Genomic DNA, 20,075 nt, shown 5'->3' with positions numbered 1-20,075 from the left:
AAAAATATTTAAAAAAATTATCTCTAAAAACTTGGAGTTATGAGAGTTAAAATTATGCACTTTGACTATTTATTTCTGTCGGAAAAATAACTTACCAAGTTTTTAGAAGAGGAAACACCTTTACTAAATAATTATAAAAAAAGCATTAACAATATCTTCATTATCATTAAATATAAATAAAAAAAACGTCAAATGTCAAAAAATAAATGTTAAAATTTTTTGATAGATAGTATTTTTTAAACATTTTTTCATGTTCCTGGTATCTTATCTTATTTAAAAACTTTCAAGGTCATATCTTCAATCCAGAGGCTTTTTAAAGCAAAATGCAAAAAAATTAACATTCCAGAAGTGGCTAAAGTAAAAATTTACTAAAACTGGTTTCAAGCGGTAATGAAACACGAAGGAAAATTAATAGTTATATTTAAAACAAAATTTCATCAGTAACAATTATAATAATCTTGTACTTTTTTCAACAATATAAACAGAATTAACAGTTTACACAAAAGAAGTTCAATTAAACGAGTTAACCCAAGACTACAATTTAAAAAAAGAGAATGCTGATCTGTGATCTGGCACGAATGAGAATCTCGTAAGTTCAATAGATTACAGAAATGTGTTAACTCATGTAACTACTAACATTACACAAATTGCCTAATATAAACAATATTTACAACGATGAAAATTAGCTTAACATTTTCTATTTATACAACACTTAAAACTTAGGAATAATGTCTCTCTATAAAATACCTAAAAACAGGTAGTAATATCAACTTAAAGGAAGATAATCTTAAACAAGATCAAAATATAAAATAACTTGATTCCCACTGTACAACCAAATAAAAATAAACGATTGGGAGTCGCTTTAAAAATATAAAAACAAAAATGGAAAAATAAAATCGACGCGATAACATGGTTTCAACCACTAAAAACATAATTTCAACACATTTACCTATGCTTATCATATATCACATAACATATTTGACACATGAGAAATGATTTAAAATATATCTTTTATATTTAATTTATACTATAGTATTATAAAATGTATACTCTTTTTTTTTGTTAAGATTTTGATTCAGTCTTGACAAAATTAAATTAATTTATCTAGCTATCGGCATCTATACTCTCCGCTGAATTCAGTTGATTTAATTTATTTGGATCGTTGATAAAAACTTTCTTGGCTAAAGTCTAAAAAAGAAAACAATCAATTAGCCTCATTATCAGCAAAGATAATTATCAATTTCGGACGTCATTCCTCGAAAACATGTCAATACAAACCTTTAAGCTCTCTAAACATTGGTCCCCATCAGCAGTATTTATTTCCGTCAACAAACTGTTAGATCTCTCCAACTCTGCGTACAATCCGAACGGTATTTTCGCGAGACATTCCAACTTCATGATGTGCATTTTCGAGCGCAGATGTTTCGCGAGATGACCGTGTATTCGAAATGCAATATTACAATCGACGCATTTGAACGGCCGAGGCTCCGACGAGGACAAGGCAGGCGATGACGACAACTAAAACAAAAAAAAAGTCAAAAATATTACAAAAAAAAAAACACGAAATTGTACTTTATTGTGATGACTAGCACTTCTTTCATGCTTCTGCAAGTGGCCCTTTGTACGAAAACTCACAGAACACGAATGGCAACGAAACGGACGCTCCAAGTAGTGGATGTTCATGTGCAGCCTGAAAAATAAAGTATGCAATGCAAGCGAACAAATAATATTTTAAATTTACATGACAATATTGAATGATCTAGTGACTGTAAATAGTGATTTTTGACATCAAAAGTCACTAATAATTCAGTATTGCCAACTTAATTTCCAAGTCATGGGCCACTCTGATTGAAAATTTATGCCGAAAATTACCTCAGCTGTGGCGTTTTGCTGAAGCTTTTCGCACAAATATGACAACTTTTATTCCCTTCGGGCTTGACGATCAGATCGTTGACTTCCTTCGTAACTGGTCCGAAAGTGTTCGCCTCTCTAATCGCGTCACCTGGTGAGAATTCGTTTTTCGTTGCGATTTTCAAAAATTCCGAAGCTACACTTTTCGCGAGAGTATTTTTCTCGAGTTTCACTTGTTTGGTGGCAATTTCGGCCAACGTTTCCATCGCACTGTTATCGTAATCGACCGATTTGTACACTATTTTAGGGGATTCACAGTTTATCGGTTGGCTATCCGGTATCACGTAATTGATGTTCACACTCACGAAACCGTTGCTGTTTTTCACCGGCGATTTCTCTTCGGCAAACTTCGGAGGCGGGTAGAGATCTTCGGTTTTTTTGATCACATGGTACATGCGTCGGTCGTCCTCTTTCGGCTGAGGCGATCCGTTATACCTGAAAACATTCAAAAATTAATACAACATCCTGTATATCACTGAATTTGTGGCGGAAAAACCAATGTCCCTCCGTCGAAATAAATGACAATTCAGTATAAAAATGTGACATTTAAATTTGATAGTCAGTGTTGCCAACTTAAAATTTCCGAAAAAATCCCCTACCTTAATTCGGGGTTTTTCTCCGCTGGCATCGACAAGTCCATCACTTCGTCCGTTTTATGTTGCTTCACTCTTTCAAACTCACTTTCCACGAAACTCAATTTCCGTTTCCTCAAATCCGCCGCACTCTGATTATTATCACCAAGCACCACAGCATCGTTGACTTTTAAAACCGGCGGTTGTACAACATTGTTCACTTTATGCACCATCACGACCTCAGTTGGCACTCTTGTCCTATCCTTTCCACTTTTACTAGTCAAGCAATTGGCACTATTGTCCACTTGTTTGTGGGATTCCCTTGAAGCGTACTTTTGAATGACGTGAAACTGTTTGATACTTTTCGTTTCAGTTTTATCGGCCTCTTGACTGTCCTGAGGTATGATCGACGTGTAGGGGTAGGTCAGAGGTCGGTTGATTGTCGTCTTGCCTAGGAACTGGGTCAAGTTTTGGACTTCTTCGTCCGATGTACTACCACTGGTGGTGGCAGTGACTTTAGGGACGCTGAAATTGAGTGGTGTTTTATCGTCGAGGATTTTGTTTTTGGCATAGTTGGTTTTGGACGCGTGGGCAATTTCCTCGGTGTTGAGGACCGTGACGTCGGAGCCCGAAGTCGAAACGGGGCTCGTGGACTCGCGACGGAGAGGCTGCGAAGTCTTCTGGGAGAGGGAGAGAAGGCCGTAGGCCGCTTCGTGCTCCTCCCGTCGAGTTGACTCATCTACGAATAAAAAATTAATGAAAAACACGAATTATTCAAGCAAGTGATTGGAACAAACGAAAGGCTTCTGAACGAGTCTTGTGTACTATTTTTTCTACTTTGCACTTTTAATCTGAAAATAATTTCTCAAGATTGTTTTTCCTGTACGCCACCGGAAATCAGAAAAAGTGATAAGAATATTGAATGGCATTGTCACCAACATTAAAAACATAAAAATTACAAGGCTGATAATGCACCTAAACGAGTTTGTTAATAACGTTGTTAAAAATGCAAATAAGAAAAATCTTTACTAAGATTAATATACAATTCTGACGCTTCAAGTACACACTTGAAAAAAAACAGATAATTTCTCTTAATTAAAGTGCCTACGATTTTAATCAGGTAAATATTTGAAAATGTGTGCACAATGCGGAATTCCACTGACACGAAAATAAAGCGTGATTGTTTGATTTTTTATTATTATTATTTTATTATTATATTTTAGTATGGATTTTTTCACTGATAAAACTGAGACTGGAGCTATCTAACATCTTCTATCTCTACATTCTTCAATGTTGCCAATTTAAATTTAAGCACAGGCCACTATGATCGTAAATAATAACATTAATAACGCATGTTTTTTTTTAATTCGGCGTCAAAGCTATCTATGAAAGTTTGATTGTGAACGAACTATCGTATTGAAAATTTTTAATTATAATTAACAATTTAACATTTTTGATACCACCACCGCCAACTACGACGCCAAAATTAAATAAACATCCCCTGTAATACGAGTAAAGGACCAATATTATTTATATTAATTATTCACCTTTTTCTGATTAAATTAATACTAAAAAGAGTCATTTTGTTCATTATAAAAGAATAAAAAATGTTCAAAAACCGTTAAAAGTAACAAAAAATTGACCCATTTTTGTATTTTGGAACCACCATCAAACTGATGATTTTTTTATTCGTTGACATTTCCAGTCATTCTTACTTTCAAAACTCGCAATAACTCGGTGTCCCCAATCAACTAAGTTATAAATAAAAGATTTATTATCAATGCGAGAATTTTGTAAAAAAATTCACTCAATTTCAGTTTAGCGATAAAATAATAACGAAAACATGCAGTTATTGTCATAAACAGGATTACAAACAAAACCAAGTTTACATAAACAATAATTATTACTTATCAATGCATAAATGGGCTCATTTATTGAAAAATGATAATTTTTTGTAATACTGACATAACACGAGTTTTGTGCCAACACAAAATCGGCCTCGTCCTTGGGTCCCCCTTATTGCGAAAAAAGATAAAAATTAATCACACAATCTTGCTTTTATCAAAATGAGTTTCGCCAAATCGTTATCATTTTACAACTCCAAATATTGACTTTGTACTTTTTTTTCCACAATATTTACCACTGCTATCCATCCCGCTGTCCTCCGTATCCGACTCGGAGCTCTGTGTGCCGCTCTGTTGTGTCGATGATCCCGACCCACTAGCCGCATAGTTCTTCGTGTGCGCTTTACTCTTCATATGCTTCGTCAAATTCCCCTTTGTCTTGAAACTAAAACCGGAATTAAGAACCAAAATTTTCGGTTATTTCATCAAACTCACCTGAAATTGCAATGATTGCAAGTGTACGGCCTGTCATTCGAATGCGTCCTGATATGTTTTTTCAACATTGACGGTTTTTTGCACCTGATTCCGCACTGGTCGCACACGTAGCGACCTCGCCCCCTGCCTCGGATGTACGTGTAGTCGTCGTTGGATTCGTAACCGCCGAGGATGGTGGCGGATTTCTGCTGCTCCTCGGACTTGTCGCCGCCACTGGAAGACTCCGAAACGACAAACTGCAACAAAATAACTTATAAAAACACGAAAAAACAACGGGCGCTGACTACATGGGTGCCTCGGGGCGGGGCGTGGCGTCAATTGAAAATAATGTATTCTTGCTAAAGGTAAAAAAATAATAATAGTAACTTTTAATAATATTTGGAAAATGAATCAAATTCATGGATTGCATTATTCTATTTTGTTTTTTCATTTTATAACGACAAAGCATTCTACATAAACTTTTTATACAGGGTCGCTAAAAAAAGTATGGATACCTAAATAACTTTAAAACGGTTTAGCAGAACACGTTGAAATTTGAGAAACAGTTAGGACTGTTTAAATTCTATCATCTGATATCTTTTTCAATTTTCTACCATCATTTATTTTGTAATTACAAGGCTAACTTGATTTTTTTTAATGGCACGAAGAGTCAAATTTAATAATTTTTGAGAAAGCATTTTTTTCTGAATTTAGTGATGTACCTTATGCCCATCTTTATTTTTATTAAAAGGTAAAAAATAAATAAAAATTCAGAAATGTAATTCTGGAAAAGCAATACTAAGTTAGTTTTGAAAATGAGGTTATAGAAATTCTCAAGTCAATGGGAATCAATAACAATTATGTATTTTGTGTTTAAGCTTTTTTTTTTAATTAAAATGTATTCTTTTTCAGTTAAAATAAATGTTATTTTAACAATTATTATTAACTTTTACTTATTTTTTGGTTAAAGTTCAGGCGGCAAAGAGCTAACGATAGATAAAGGCAACATTCCAAGACTAACAAAATTTTATATTTTTTTAAATTTCGACAATTTTTTTAAGTTTTGATTAAAATATGGTATGCATGTATTGCATTACAGAACTAACTCAGAAAAAAATGCTCTTTTAAAAAATATTCAATTTCATCCTTCTTACCATTAAAAAAATCAAGTTAGCCTTGTATCCCCAAAGCAAATAGAAAAAATAGAAATTTTATAAACATCTGAGACGATGGAATTTACATACTTGTAAGCATATACCAAATTTCAATAAGTTTTAATGAATAGTTTTTATAATATTTTACTGTATTTTTTATAATATTTTACTTTTTAGTGACCCTGTATACTACTCTAAAAAGTTAATGAAACAAAAAATTTTCTTAAATTTTTTGGTAATTTTGAAAAGTTGTACATCAATGAAAAATGGTTGAATCTAGATTTAAAAAAAACATTTTAAAGCTTCAAGTTTCTAGTCTTGAGATTTTTTGACAAAAAAATTTCCCAGCTACGGTTATTACGCAGGTTTTTACAGCGTAACTATATAGCTACGCAATTTTTGATTTTTAAATCGATCCATCAAACTGTTTTCGCGGACCGATTAATTAATTGTTTTTGGACATTGTGTGATCTTCATCAAAATAAAATAAAACATTTTTTTGAATATTAAATTTAACAAAAAAATAAGTTTTTTTTGAATTCGTAAAATTTTTCAAACCATTCAGCCTTTTTTTAATTTTACTCAGCACAAATTACAAATTGGATTAATTAAAAGTTAATATCCCAACACTCGATTTCCGTTCTTGAAAATTTTCAAAAAAAGTCATTTTTTTTTAAATTGTTTCCAATTTTTTTTTTTAATTTAACAGATGTGCATTATTTTTCAAAACAACAACTTAAAGCATTTTGCAACTTTGAAGATGTACTATTTTCTTTATACTTTTTATTGTACATTTTTTATACATACATTAACCACTTTTGTATTTTTTTACTATTATTTCTATTACTTATTGTATTTTTCTTTTGTACTATATGAAAAATTTTATTGTTTTTACATGTTCTGAATATTAAATACATTCAATTCAGCAAAAATAGAGAAGCAGAAATCGTTTTCTCGCGTAATTGTTCTCAGGTCCTTCAAGTTATACCAACATACAGGATGTTTCAGAACTCACGCTCCAGAGAAAACTTTCAAGTAAGATAAGATACCAAAAACTTGGAAAAAAATGTTTAAAAAACTATCTATAAAAATTATGCACTTTGACTTTTATTTATTTCTGTTGGAAAAATGATTATACTAGTTTTTTTTTGCCAACGGCTATTATTACTAAATAATTATTATGGAAAAACATATAGAACATAATTTTTTGACAGATAGAATATTTTAAACATTTCTTCCATGTTCCTGGCATCATATCTTACTTGAAATTTTTTTGTTGTGGCGCGAGTTCTAAAACACCCTGTATGTATAGAAGATCTAAAAAGAAACTTTACATGTTATTTACGCACCTTGTAACTCGAATGCACCACCAGGTCGGCGGTCGTTTTCCCCGCCGTGGTGTACCGCTGATGCCGCTGTCTCGAGTCGTACGCACTCACATACAACTTCTCCGTCTTGGTGTCCTGCTGTCTCCACTCGGAGTACATACTTAATTTTTTAAAGTAATGCACATAAAACGGCTGCGTTTTATTCAACGTACAATACACCGTCCTCGTCGAGCACTTCAACCCCAAATAACTGAAATAATTCCCGTGTAAAAACTGCTGGACGTACTTCTTCGCCACACGTGGTGTATCCGGACTGATCAAAATCTGGTTAAACATCGTCGGTGTCAATCCATGGTGTTGTTTCAAAGAGGCCGTTGTTGGTTTCAAGGCTAGACTATTAGGCCGTGCGAACTTCTTCGCTTCGGTGATTTTCACCGGGGATTTATCGGCCGGATGATCGATTTTCACTTCTAGTGGTTTAGGATCAGGTTTGATTAGAATCGGTGGGGGTTCTTCGGGCACAAGAGGCCCGGGAATCCCCGGTACGTGACGTACGACTTTTCCGTTGACTAGGAGTTTGACGGGATTGCAGACAGGTTGGGGGGTGATGATTTTCGGTTGGAAGACTTTATGAGGTTCGGGTTTATCTAAATCGGGGAAGGTAAAATGATTGGGGGTTGGTACTCCTGGAACTGCTAGATTGGGTTGTTTCAAGTTCGGGGTTAGGAGTTTGACGGCTTTTTGGCTAAAATCGACGATGTTGGTGTATTTGTTGTAAGGAACGGTATAGTCGATAGAATCGGTATTTCCCCTGTAGGTGATTTGGGGTTTGGTCAAGTTGACTCCAATGTTGGGGGAGGCTGGGGTGTTGTCGTAAACACGAATAACATCTTGGGTTGGCCGTAAAGAATCTTCTTTGGAGTAGTTGGCTTTGTTGGTCAAGACGGTACCACCGGATTGTAACCCGGATTTCACCACTCGATTCTCACTCACTTTTCCACTGTATTCCACAAAGCCACTATCAAACTTATCGTCTTTATTATCAATTTTGAAACTCTTAGTTTCACCAGAGGTGTGCGTGATTTTGACTTCACCTCCGAAGAGTTTCACCGGAGGCTTCTTCTCCCTTTCACTGGGTAAAGTTAGTGGTGATAGTAAGTACCGTTCGGTGGGAGTAGCGGGAGGAAAAGCCGTCGGAAGGCCATCATCGAACGAAAACGACTTATTTTTGTCACTTTCAACCAATCGGGTTTTGCCTAAAAACGGCCCTGGAGACTTCAATGGAAACACTGCGTTTTGTAGATGGGGAATATTATCAAAGGCGTTTTTATTCTGTGTAAGAATAGAAGCCACATTGACTGAACTACTCCGACTGTATTTGGCACCAGGTTTGACAAACCCTTTACAATTCCTCAATTTGTGCAACTCCAACTCAGTCACAGTTTGAAAAATCATTTTACAATGAGGACACTGCATATCCGAATTGAGATTTTTGAGGAGCAACTCCTTGATTAAGCTTTTCTGGGTTCCAGGTTCCACCACTTCGCTCATACACCTCTTCCGGTTTTTGGTAAGATTGAGTGGTTCGTCGTTGTTGTTCAAATAAATCAAATCGGCGATGTGTCTCTGGTGTTCTTCCACCTCCGGCCTCTTCTTCAACACGTAGGGGTCATGCGAGTTAACAATCGAGTTGTTCTTGTTGATAATCTCATTGATGTGGTCCGAGAGGATATTGGAGTTGTGTTTAGGTTCATCTTTATTCTCTTCGTTCTCTTTGAAGATGTGTTTGGTGTGGAAGCGCGGTTTGTAGGGTTTGGTTTTGAGGTCTTGAGCTTTGTCTTCGATGGTGGCATCGTTGGTGGGGCTTTTGGGCCCCTCTTCGGTCTCTCCCATCTCTTGCGCTTTGTTTCCCAAGACTCGATTCGCATGTGTTCGCGATCTGCAGTGTTTGTAGAGATTGGAGCGAGTTTTGAAGCTGAAACCGCAACTGTTGCAAGGGAATGGACGTTCGTTGGTGTGCGCCCTGATGTGTTTTTGGAGTACACTGGGTTTGGAGCATACCAGATTACAATAGGGGCAGACATACTTGCCGGCGGAGGACTTATCGGGGATTTTCTCTGCCTCTTCGTGGTCCTTCGAGACTACATCTTCGGGTTTCACTTTGTATAAGTTATTTTCTAAAATGGAAGACGTGCTAACTGGTTCGGTCCAGGGTTTCGATATGCACGAGTTCGAAGATTGTAAAATCACGCTACACTCCTCTACTGATATGGAAGACTTTGAGAGAGAACTACTTTGATTTGTACTCTGGTTTGGCACACTTTCGTTATTGTCTTTGCAAGTTTGATTCTCAGGGGTTTTTTCTTGACGCGAGTCCACGACTCCCTTGCTCTCATATTGGAGTTTCGGTTCGATGATGCTGAGCTGCTTCTTGAACTTCTTGTGCAAATAACTGTCGGCACTGTTTTCCATCGCTCTTTAGTAACTGCAAAAAAATGAGAAAACATGACTCATTTACACTCCAAACTGATAAGAAATGATAAGAGATACCGTGAATAAATCGTAAATTATTAAAATTTCCTTTATGCTACGCGTGATAACACCGAAATTGCGCATTTTTTGTGCGTAGGAGACTATTATCTAACGCAAAAGTACCACCACAAGCAGCCGTCTTGATCCTTGCCCCATGAAACCGTCTTGCGAAACACCACTGATAACAAACACCTCGAGCGCTTCCCCACAGAAGAGCTTTTGATACTGATACCGTTTCCACGAACCGCACTGCACTCGGTGATAACCAGCGATAAGAAAAAAAACCGACAATAATGTAATTATTTTGATCGTACGACTCTTGGGAGTTTTTCGTGTACTTGGCGTTAAAATTCTTGAAAGCGAATTAGCGAATCCGACTAGCATCTGCCGTTCGTGGAATTCGTTCATGAGCGGGGATTTCGTAGAAAAAGCAGGTATGGGCTGTTGTCTTTTCTTGGAACGCGGATGATTCGGTACGATTCGATTCCGAGTCTAAGGAAGGGGGAACTCATCATGTAAAACTACCTGCCCGAGGAGCCCCAGGCACCTGATTTTATTTACGTGCCGTTGTTTTCTTTCGACTGCTTCAAGGACACGCTCGAGTGACTACACCCGGACGGGGATTTCCCTACATGGACGAGAATTCGCAGCGGTTTAGGCCGAATGTGACTCATTGAAGGCATGGAGACTGGGAGTCAAATATTCTTCCAGACGCCCAATATTTTTAAGAAAATTGACAGCTTTTACACAAAAAATAAAATACATGGTGTCCGAAAAAATGTTACAAATTTTTGGAGGTGATTCCTCAGGTCAATAGAGAGAAAAAAGTTCCAATGGACCTATGTCAGGATACGCTGCGTAAAGGAGCTAAAGCGGTTAAAAAAATTAAAATAAAATAACACAAAAGACATTGTTTAAAGAAAATTGTCTAACAAATCTAAATTTATAAAAAAAATCATAAATCTTTTCCAAACCAAAATTTTTCATTAAAGGTACACAATTTTTCATAACATAACACTAGTAGATTCAACGGCAAAATTTTGGAATTTATCCCAACCGGTTACTGAGATAATTGAAAAGAAATCTTTTGCTCGCCATTTTCAGACATTGGTCCCTCAACTCAAATCAGCAAGAAATTACTGCCTATAGAATTTAGGGATATTTGTTACTAGGGGGCCATAAATTTAGTTACGTTGGAGACAATATGATTTCTGGTAACAAAAAGTAACGTTTAAGTCTCCTATCAAAATGTCTTATTAAATAAATATGTCAATTGAGAGTTGACAGAATACGTCAACCGGTTACCAACCTTAGCATTCAAAATTGCTTCTGAAAATTTTAATTATGTACTAACAACATGAAAAACGTAATTTTCCTAAAAGTTTGCATCCTAAGTGGTAATTTCTTGTTGAAAAATTTGTAGGAATTTTTTCTCTTACATTGACCTGAAGAATTACCTACCCCCGAAATCTTGCAAGGTTTTTTCGGGACAACCTGCAAATGTATTTTTTTTTTCTGTATGAAGATATAGCGAAAAGTACACATTTTTTGTGGTAATAAATACATTTTGTGTAATTTATTAACACCAAAGAATGACCTTTGAAGCGTAATGAAGATTATTTAACTTCAACTGACTTATTTAAACACGTCATTTATAGATACATTAAATTGTGAAATTATAACCTAAAGTAAAGCTTTTGCGTGTTTTATTTAAATATTTTGACGTAGTATGACAGGTGAGGTCTAAAGTGCAGGGTGCAGGGTGTAAATTAATGAAACCATTGAGTTTTTTTATCAAACAACAATAAAATGTCATTTCTTAAATTTCAAACAAGTAAATTTCAATTATTTTTTCTCACTTTTCAATTTAAATTTATATTTGATCTCCCCTGCTATTCAAAAAAATCAACTTGGCCTTGTATCTCCAAAACAAATGAAAGCAGAAATTTGCTTGTTAAAATTTTATTAAACAGAGTAGTCAGTGAAAAAGAAGCTTAACTAAAATCAATTTAAAAAAACTAGACCATACAGATTATTACCTATTATTTAATACAATTGTACAAAATTAATAAAAATTAAAAAATTATCCAGTCATACAAAATATATGATAAATTTATGATCACTAATCCAAAATAAAATGACTGATATTTTTGTTATTACTAATTCAGAGATAGTGTTTGTAAAACAAATCATAAAACAATTATTTTTAAGTCAAAGTGTCAAATTTTGACATTACAAGCAAAATGGGTCAAATCTGCCAGAACAATCTGATTCTGTTTGACATTGACTAATTTCTAATAAAAAATTCATTTACAGTAGAACCTCTATAATCCGACCTAATTATCGCAAACGGTTCTTCAGGTTTTCGAATTAACTTTTTTTTAATTAAACAACTGAAATAATTCTATTTATTAAAAAAATGTAACACAAAATATAAAAAATGCATAATTATATTATGTAAATTTATTGACGAGTAAAAAATGAAGTAGGTACTTTTTTTTATTAATTCCAACTGCTCTAGCCTCTTGGGACTTTTTCTTTATCTTTTCTAAAAGAACGATACCCTCGTCTGGTTCAAAATTTATTCGAAGTTCGGATCAAAGAGGTTTAGTGTATTTAATTTATAAAAATGTAAAAACAGTCAAGCGTTAAACCTTTAACCCATCCACTAATTTGCATCGTCTAGTTGTCAATTCGTTAAATTCGCGATTAGACATCCCAATACATTTATTTTTATCACAATTAATTATTATTGTCGCGTCGAAAACATCCGTCTCAACGTCCAAATCTACCTACCTTCAAAATGACGTTTTTCACCATTTTTAACACTCAACCAGCCAACAGGCACGTGTCCAAACGATTTTCAGATTAGATTACTTCACAAAAAGATCGAATTATTTTCGAATTACGACCGAAAACAAGCCAAACATTTCCACCCGAATCTCTCGCATAAACTGTTTGCAGCGATCAAGCAAAAGTCCAAAGTCTGAACCTGCGTAAGACGCACTCTGAACCCCATGAAAAAATTGGGGAAATGAGGGTTTTGGAGGGATTCGGGAATCTCCACAAGTGGGCGCTTATCGGAGTCAATCACAAGTGAATTGAAAAAATGATAAGATGACACATTTTTTCTACGAAAAGGTGATTTTTCCGCGTGAAAACAAAACCAGATCTTTTACATCACTCGGCGATAAAAAGGAGCAAAGTCCTCGTTGACATCTCCTTATCTCGCTACAAATTTCAGTTCGGATAAATTTTAAGGGCGGTGTCATTGAATTCGTGTTGGTCCAATTGTAAACATTAACAAATCAAGAAATTTCGCTTATCAACGGACCCGATTTCCTGTTTCCTCAACGATAAAACTCACATTTGACTTGTAAATAAACAAAGAATCGCAACTACGGATTTTGACCGATGTGTTACTTACTACACCAAAAATAATTTTGATAAGATAAGGGCATCAATATTATCGATTTTGTTTTGTTTTTGTTATCACTTATCAGTGACTTGCATGGAAACATTTGCAACTCACTATGTGACCACGTACGGGGCATTCGCGGTGTTCCAAATGTCTCCACAAAATTAAACAAAGTTGGAAATTTACACAAACACAGCGACCTTCACCTGTAACTAGGAGATAACAATTAAAAAAAAATCTTAATCCTCTTTAGATAAAGATGAAATAATATTAATTCGCTTCGGGGTCATCAAACATAATTCGATTTTGTTATTAAAGTTCCCACTTGAGATAAAAACTCCGGATAATCCGTTTTATAAACACTCTGTACTTCAAAGTTCTGTCTGTATTTTTTAATAAAAAAAGTATTTTTTGTTAAACTTAGAAAAAAAATTACATCTTTGATTCATGATGTCTACCAGGTGTATCAAGTTTTATTCGTACCTCCCTAAACAAGTCTTTCAAGTTAAACTAAAACTTTTTTCCTAGTAAGGATAAATTTTAATTTAGTATAATAATAATGCACCCATTTCATAAAATTAGTTTAATTAGAAAGAGGTGTTTGAGAAGTGTGCATAAAATTGGACTCACCCGGTATATTATTTTTTTCTGCTGATTAAGTAAATTCCGTAATAATTTGATAATAAAAACAATAACACGTCACGTAATTTCGTGGGTTTCACTCACAGTTATCAATGACAATCATTCCACTTATGATGTAAAAATAAAAAATGAATTCATGAAAATATGAATCACAACTTGAATTTGAAAAGGTTAATTTACGATATAAAAACTGAAATTATGATTTGTGATTCACACCTGAAATGCCAAAAATTTTGAAACTGAAGTCATTTCAAAAATATAAAAGACAAAATATTTGTTTTGTTGTTATCTCTGCCAACTCGGATGACGTTTTTCCCTCGATACACCAACACACCGTTTCGATATTTTCCTGGAAGTTCCGTTGATATGTTTTCTAATTGACCACAAACCGAACCAAAGTTCATTTTATTAATACTCTCAATTCGAAGGATGTTTTGCAAAAATATTTGGGGCATCTGCAACTCCCGAAATAAACAACAACTTCGACTCCGACGCACACTCAAAAATTTTTTTAAAAATAGACACTGACATAATAGAAATTCCCGGATTTTAAATAACCATTCGCAGAATCGAACGAAATTTCGGACAAGAAGTATAAATACCTAACGTGCATGGTTGCGAATTTAACACTTTGAAGGTGTTACTGTCACGCGTGACCTTAACATCGGGTGATTCACACGAGAAGATGCAGTTTTAGTTGAGCCATCCTGTATCACAATTTGCTTTATCAGCAGACAACAAAGCCGATCGTAAATCCTCAACAGGTGAATTCCTGCGATAAGCCGGGAAATATTTGTCATTTTCGTTGTTAATCAGTCGTTTTTCTCGGAAGTCGTCGCTGATTGGTTTTTGCGGTTTGGTGACTTATCGACCGGAAACGTTTAGGGACAATAATAACAATTTTAATTCGTATTCCAGAAGATAATCTCAGTTCAAAAGTGAAACCATATTTTTATAATGACCTTGTTGCACAGGATGTCATGTGTTAAAACACGGAATAACACAAGTGATGTCATTATATCATTTGAAGCGTCAGTACTAATTTTGTTTTGTTTTATTGGGAGTTTTCGTAGAATTAAAATTTTATTTGAGATAATTCCATATTCCGGACTTGATTATCGAAATCACTAATTGTAAATCCTAGTTGGCCCTGACAAAAATCTAGAATTTGATTAATTTTTTCCACTAGTGAAATGTCATTTTTTTGAAAACGTCAATAATTTTGTTAGTAGAATTCAAAATAGAAGGACAAGTGAGTCAGTACCTTAAACATTTAGAATAATATTTACTTAATTTTTCTTATTTATTTCATGAATAATGCAAATGCTAATGAAAAATGTATACACTGAACCGCAGTATCTCACATGAATGAACTTTTCTTTTGCCTCTTCTAAGTTGGCTAAAAACAAATTTCCCTAAAGTGACAGATATGACTGCCAACTATTGCTTTACTGCAATCATCTTGATGTTACACAACACAGCCTTCTATTTATTGTTTTTATTATTTTTTGTGACTACAATACAACGACGTCATTTCGGGTCAACTTACGGTAACCCACACACAATACAGATGCAAGAGAGAGATAAAACATAAAAAGTGACCTTGCAAAGGTTCATCTCAATTATTGCAACTCTTTCCTTGATTAATTAAGAAAAATTTTGTTAATTAGGTGACTGTAGAAAAATATTGTTCAAATCAGTGAACGTCAGCAGTAATGAATTTCAATTACGATATTTCAAAACAACGATTTCTTCAGTGTTGAGGCTTTTTAATCGACGAGATCATTGTACGATCAGGTGGCGCCACTTGCAGTGTCCCGTGTATGGAATATAAATTGTAATGTTTTGTATGACAAATGGTAAATGTCTTGAGACTGAGGGATTTCAACTCGGATCCGGATCGAAGCATCTGGAAGTGTAGCAGATGCGAAGAGTTCGAACACCTGTCTCGATTTTAATCGGTTCGGTTGGACAATCGAGGAAGAATTTTAAACTGAAAGGTTGCAGAGAGAATTTTTCTTTTAAAGAGAGTAGAATAAATTTTGATACTAAAGAGAAAAATAAAAAAACATTTAATCAGATTTGTTGTTTCAGTAGATCGATTGGTTTGGAAATGATCAAGTAGTTGTGTTATTGTTTTACAACTATTTAAGACGTGACGTCAATTCCAAGATCCAAGGAAATGTTATAAACATTATTTTTCTCCTGAAAAGTCATTGTTTGTACACAAAATCGTAAAATTGTTATTATTACACTGCTAAATAGTCACAATTTGTGACAATTTGTCGAAATTCAAACAATTTTCTCATTTTTCATCGAAAAAAAGAATGGCTTTCATGCGTTTGTAAAGAATTTCCTGGAACTCGACGTCACATTCGCCGGTGTTTGTTTATGTTTTTAAAATCTCAATTTTATTCAATGTATTCATGTTTTATTACGAAATGTAAACAATCTTTCATTTCCCATATTCACTACACTTTGATCATCAAAATGTTGAAAAACAAACATAATTTGTCGTCAAATTGTTACAAAGTAAGTTAAAAAGTTTCTTCCCAAATTTGAAAATACTTTAACTTAAAATACTGTAACTTTGGGAGCCAAATTTCATAATCAAATTGATAGAAATATAACTAAAAATCTTCTCATATCAAATATCGGTCAAACTGATAGCAGTTGAATGATGTGATAAAAAAATAATTTTAACCAATAATGAAGAAACATTTTTATAGAGAAAAAATATATTTTTCCGAAATCGTCACTAGTTACATAAAATCGTCAGTAAGTAGTCTAAAAATCGGCACTAAATAGTTTATTATATAAGTACAGAGTGGTTATAAATGATTTTCATCTAGCCAGCTTTGGAATTTTTTTGCATGTAATTTTATTTGTGCCGCTCTAATTTTTTAAAAGCTCTAGTTCTGTCATTAGTGTCACTTATTAATTAATAATAAATTGTTGTTAATTAAACATTTATTGTTTCAACTAATTTCCAATAATAATTGATAATAATAAATACTTTGGAAGAAAACAAGTTTATAATTGAAGTGGACGCTTAGTAAACGGCGATTTTTTAATTTTGAGTTAAGACAAGTATAGGTACCCCTATTTTCGTAAAATGGCATTTTTTATTTTACATGAAAAATTCACAGCTGGCTAGATAAAAATCATTTATAATCACTCTGTACAATTTTGTGTGTTGTGGGTTGAGAACATTAATAACAGTGTTGTCAAATTATTATTTTAATATATAAACATGAGATAAAGACAATCCTATTGTTAACGTGTATCTGTTGTAAGTATTGGTTTTTATTTCTACAAATATTTTTTTCCTGTTTCGTGGTTTTGTATGGTGGCTTTTGCGGTTTATGGACGCGATCTACTATTGAAACGAGAAATCTGACAACACTGAAACCACTGGAGTAAATTGTCAACTGTCTTAATAATAACCTAACCTACAAAAATAATTTTGTCCATATTTAATATTTCGGAAACAATTTTTCATTACTCATGTGTTTTATTTACCCCGGATATCACCTCGGCAACTAAACACACATTCGTGAGGGAAGATAAGACTTTTGAATGCCCTGATACATAAATAACCTTTTTATTATTGGTGAATCTAATTTTGAAAAATCAAAATTCGAGGCTTTACTAACAAAAACCGTCACTGTTATCGTTATTACTTATTAATTACTAACTGTACTTTTGATAAATCAAGTAGGTAGACAGTGTTCTAATTTCATTTTTGGAAAATAATATATAGGGTGTTTCACATAATTTTACGAGGATTGCGCCTGTAAGATGCAATCAATAATACATATTCCGATACGAACTCGATTACAAATTTTGTAAAATTGGATAATTTTCTCTAGTTTGTTCACCCTTTCAAAAATTACAACGTTTTTAGTTAGTTAGTGATTAATATAGATAAACTACAATCATATTCATGCCGTCTCTTGATAGAACAAATGATAATTGTTTCTCAAAAACTGCAATTTATGACTATTAATAAAACAGGGATTAGTTTGACAACTACTGTCATGGGTTTCCAGAAATTAAATAATTAAATGTGTATTTTTTGTATTCAGTGTTCTGTGACTTTTGTATATTTGGGTGCGTACATTAGGCGCAAGCCTCGTAAAGTTATGTGAAACACTCTGTATAATGATTTGAATTTATAATTCGAGTAGACGGTTCTGCTTAGTGGTCTGGCGCAAAGTCGCAGAAATTGTTTTTTTTTTAAATAATTAAAAAAATCTACCTATAGAAATTCTATTACTTACCCTGTATTAAGTTCTAATGCAAACATTCCCATACAAAACTGATTAATTATGACAGTCAGTGTTGCCAAAAAGTAAAAAAAAAACAATGCCTACTGTAATAATAACAAAAATCAAATTCGGAATTTCAATTTTGACAGTTTTTGACAAATGACAGTTTTTGTGAATCAAAGAGATTATGATTTTGTCTTTCAAAGTCTCCCAAGACAATATTTGTTATAACAGTTTTTAATTTGTTTCTTTGAAGATTGATTCAGTTAATGAATACTTTTCGATGTGGCCTTCGCTTTAATGTATTTGTGATTTTTCTCGTAGTGCAATCAAGTCGCAATGTCCGAAATGTCATTAGTGACAGCCCAAGTCTCTAGATGTGGAATCATTTGAATCACATCAAACTGATCAGCGATAACTTTCCCATATGTTTACAATTTTTTTTTTATCTAGGAATCGGTTTAAAAGTCAAGAATGTGTTTTCGCATTATGCATGCATCCACGGCGATAAATAAACCAATCGATTGTTTTCTTGGTCGTTTGTGACATTTTAAAGCGCACACTCTTTCCAAGATTTCACAACCGAATCCGGGGAAGGGGAACCGCTCGAGAATGACTAGAAGGAAGTCCCCGAATCATGAAATCGCGTGATTAGGGAATGCCTCCTTTAAAACCCAAATAAAAACAACGACCCCCTCCCTCGACGGCGTCCTTGACCCGCTGGTGGCTCCCGTCTGGCCCGAGCAATTGTCAAAGTGTCCCCCAGTACGTTCTTTTGTTCATTGGGGCAACGCTCGAGACAGACGCCAAGTCGGATCGGCGCCCGGCAGCCCCACTCACCCTGCGTCCTCCTCCTCCTCCTCACATGGCGTCCAGGGGCGCGTCACGAGGGGGCTCCAGCGGCCATCGCGCACTTAACCCGCACTCAATTCGGATAAATCAACAGATACTGCGTCGACAATACGCACTAAATATGATATGGTGGCGAGCGCGGCGCCATGTTTACTACTGCCGTCTCTCTCAATGACTAAGACACTTCTCCGGGTCCGATGCGGCGTCCTTGTCGCACGCACACCAACCGCCTTCTCGCCTCTCTCTCCAACTCTTTCCTCGAAAACTTTCAAACCTGTTTCAGCAGCTGTCTCTCTCTTCGCTCGGATTCACCTTACCGTTCTCTACGTCATGCTTTCTCTTTCTAAACATCTCACTCTTCATTTTGCGCGAACACAACACAACACAACACGCGATCGGGAACAAAGTCGAAAAGGGGGCGAAATGCGCACAAGTAAGCCGAGTTTTCGACCAAGACTGAACCAATTTTACTGTCAAGTTGGCACAAACGACGATAACAAACGAATACGCAAATACGTACGCGATGACTGATGGTTTTTTATCAAGTTATCGGTGCGCAACCTATCATTGGCTAAATATAGACAGCGCGTTTAATAAATTCGACGAATTCTGCACGGGATCGCCCAGAACACGCCTCCGAACAAGATACGACGGCGGAATTTCCTCTCGGAGCTCTTCGGCTAAGGGGGCACACACGCAACACGGACTGGCCGACGCCATCAAGCAGGCGATGAGCCGGGACGTATGTCGCACATTACTTCAACTGTATAAATTTTTTTGGTTTATACAGAGTTAACTGTCAAAATTTTTTTTGGTTTATACAGAGTGTCTCCAATAATTTACTTTTACATTGGAAAATTATTTTGTCCAGCTAAATTTCAACTTGCTTGATAAGTCTCTGTCGCCGTTCACCACTTGAAAAACTAAATTTGCGCTTACTTTCCAATTTTCTAAAAACTTTTCCAGTGCATTTACGTAACATACGAAGCTGCTTGCTTATTTTTTCAATACAGTTTTGAAGAAAAAGTGCTCTCAATTCTCAATCTTGTGCATCAAAATATCGAGAGATTAAGATAA

General features: G+C 34.8%; 1 protein-coding gene across 3 annotated transcripts; it reads right to left on the bottom strand.

Annotated features, from left to right (window-relative positions):
- Window positions 1–403: 403 nt before the first annotated feature.
- On the bottom strand, window positions 404–19,577 carry LOC123011263. 3 transcript variants are annotated; one of them, XM_044408622.1, is made up of 9 exons: window positions 18,987–19,577; window positions 7,305–9,768; window positions 4,823–5,058; window positions 4,624–4,772; window positions 2,511–3,222; window positions 1,873–2,346; window positions 1,573–1,690; window positions 1,279–1,518; window positions 404–1,188 (listed from the first exon to the last, which is right to left on the bottom strand). In XM_044408622.1, exons 2-9 carry the CDS (start codon window positions 9,753–9,755, stop codon window positions 1,105–1,107), a joined length of 4,464 nt encoding a protein of 1,487 aa, XP_044264557.1. In that variant the 5' UTR covers window positions 9,756–9,768; window positions 18,987–19,577; the 3' UTR covers window positions 404–1,104. The 3 variants fall into 3 exon arrangements, with proteins under 3 accessions (XP_044264557.1, XP_044264558.1, XP_044264559.1); XM_044408623.1 differs by lacking the exon at window positions 18,987–19,577 and adding an exon at window positions 12,612–12,751; XM_044408624.1 differs by lacking the exon at window positions 18,987–19,577 and adding an exon at window positions 9,939–10,504.
- Between the last annotated feature and the right edge of the window lie 498 nt (window positions 19,578–20,075).

Source organism: Tribolium madens, unplaced genomic scaffold (assembly GCF_015345945.1).
Source record: "Tribolium madens isolate multiple individuals breed KSU strain unplaced genomic scaffold, Tmad_KSU_1.1 Scaffold_91;HRSCAF=231;Tcas5.2_LG7, whole genome shotgun sequence".
In the NCBI taxonomy this organism is placed as follows: Eukaryota; Metazoa; Arthropoda; class Insecta; order Coleoptera; family Tenebrionidae; genus Tribolium; species Tribolium madens.
The sequence above is the reverse complement of the archived record's forward strand: the minus strand, read 5'-3'. Positions and strand labels throughout refer to the sequence as shown.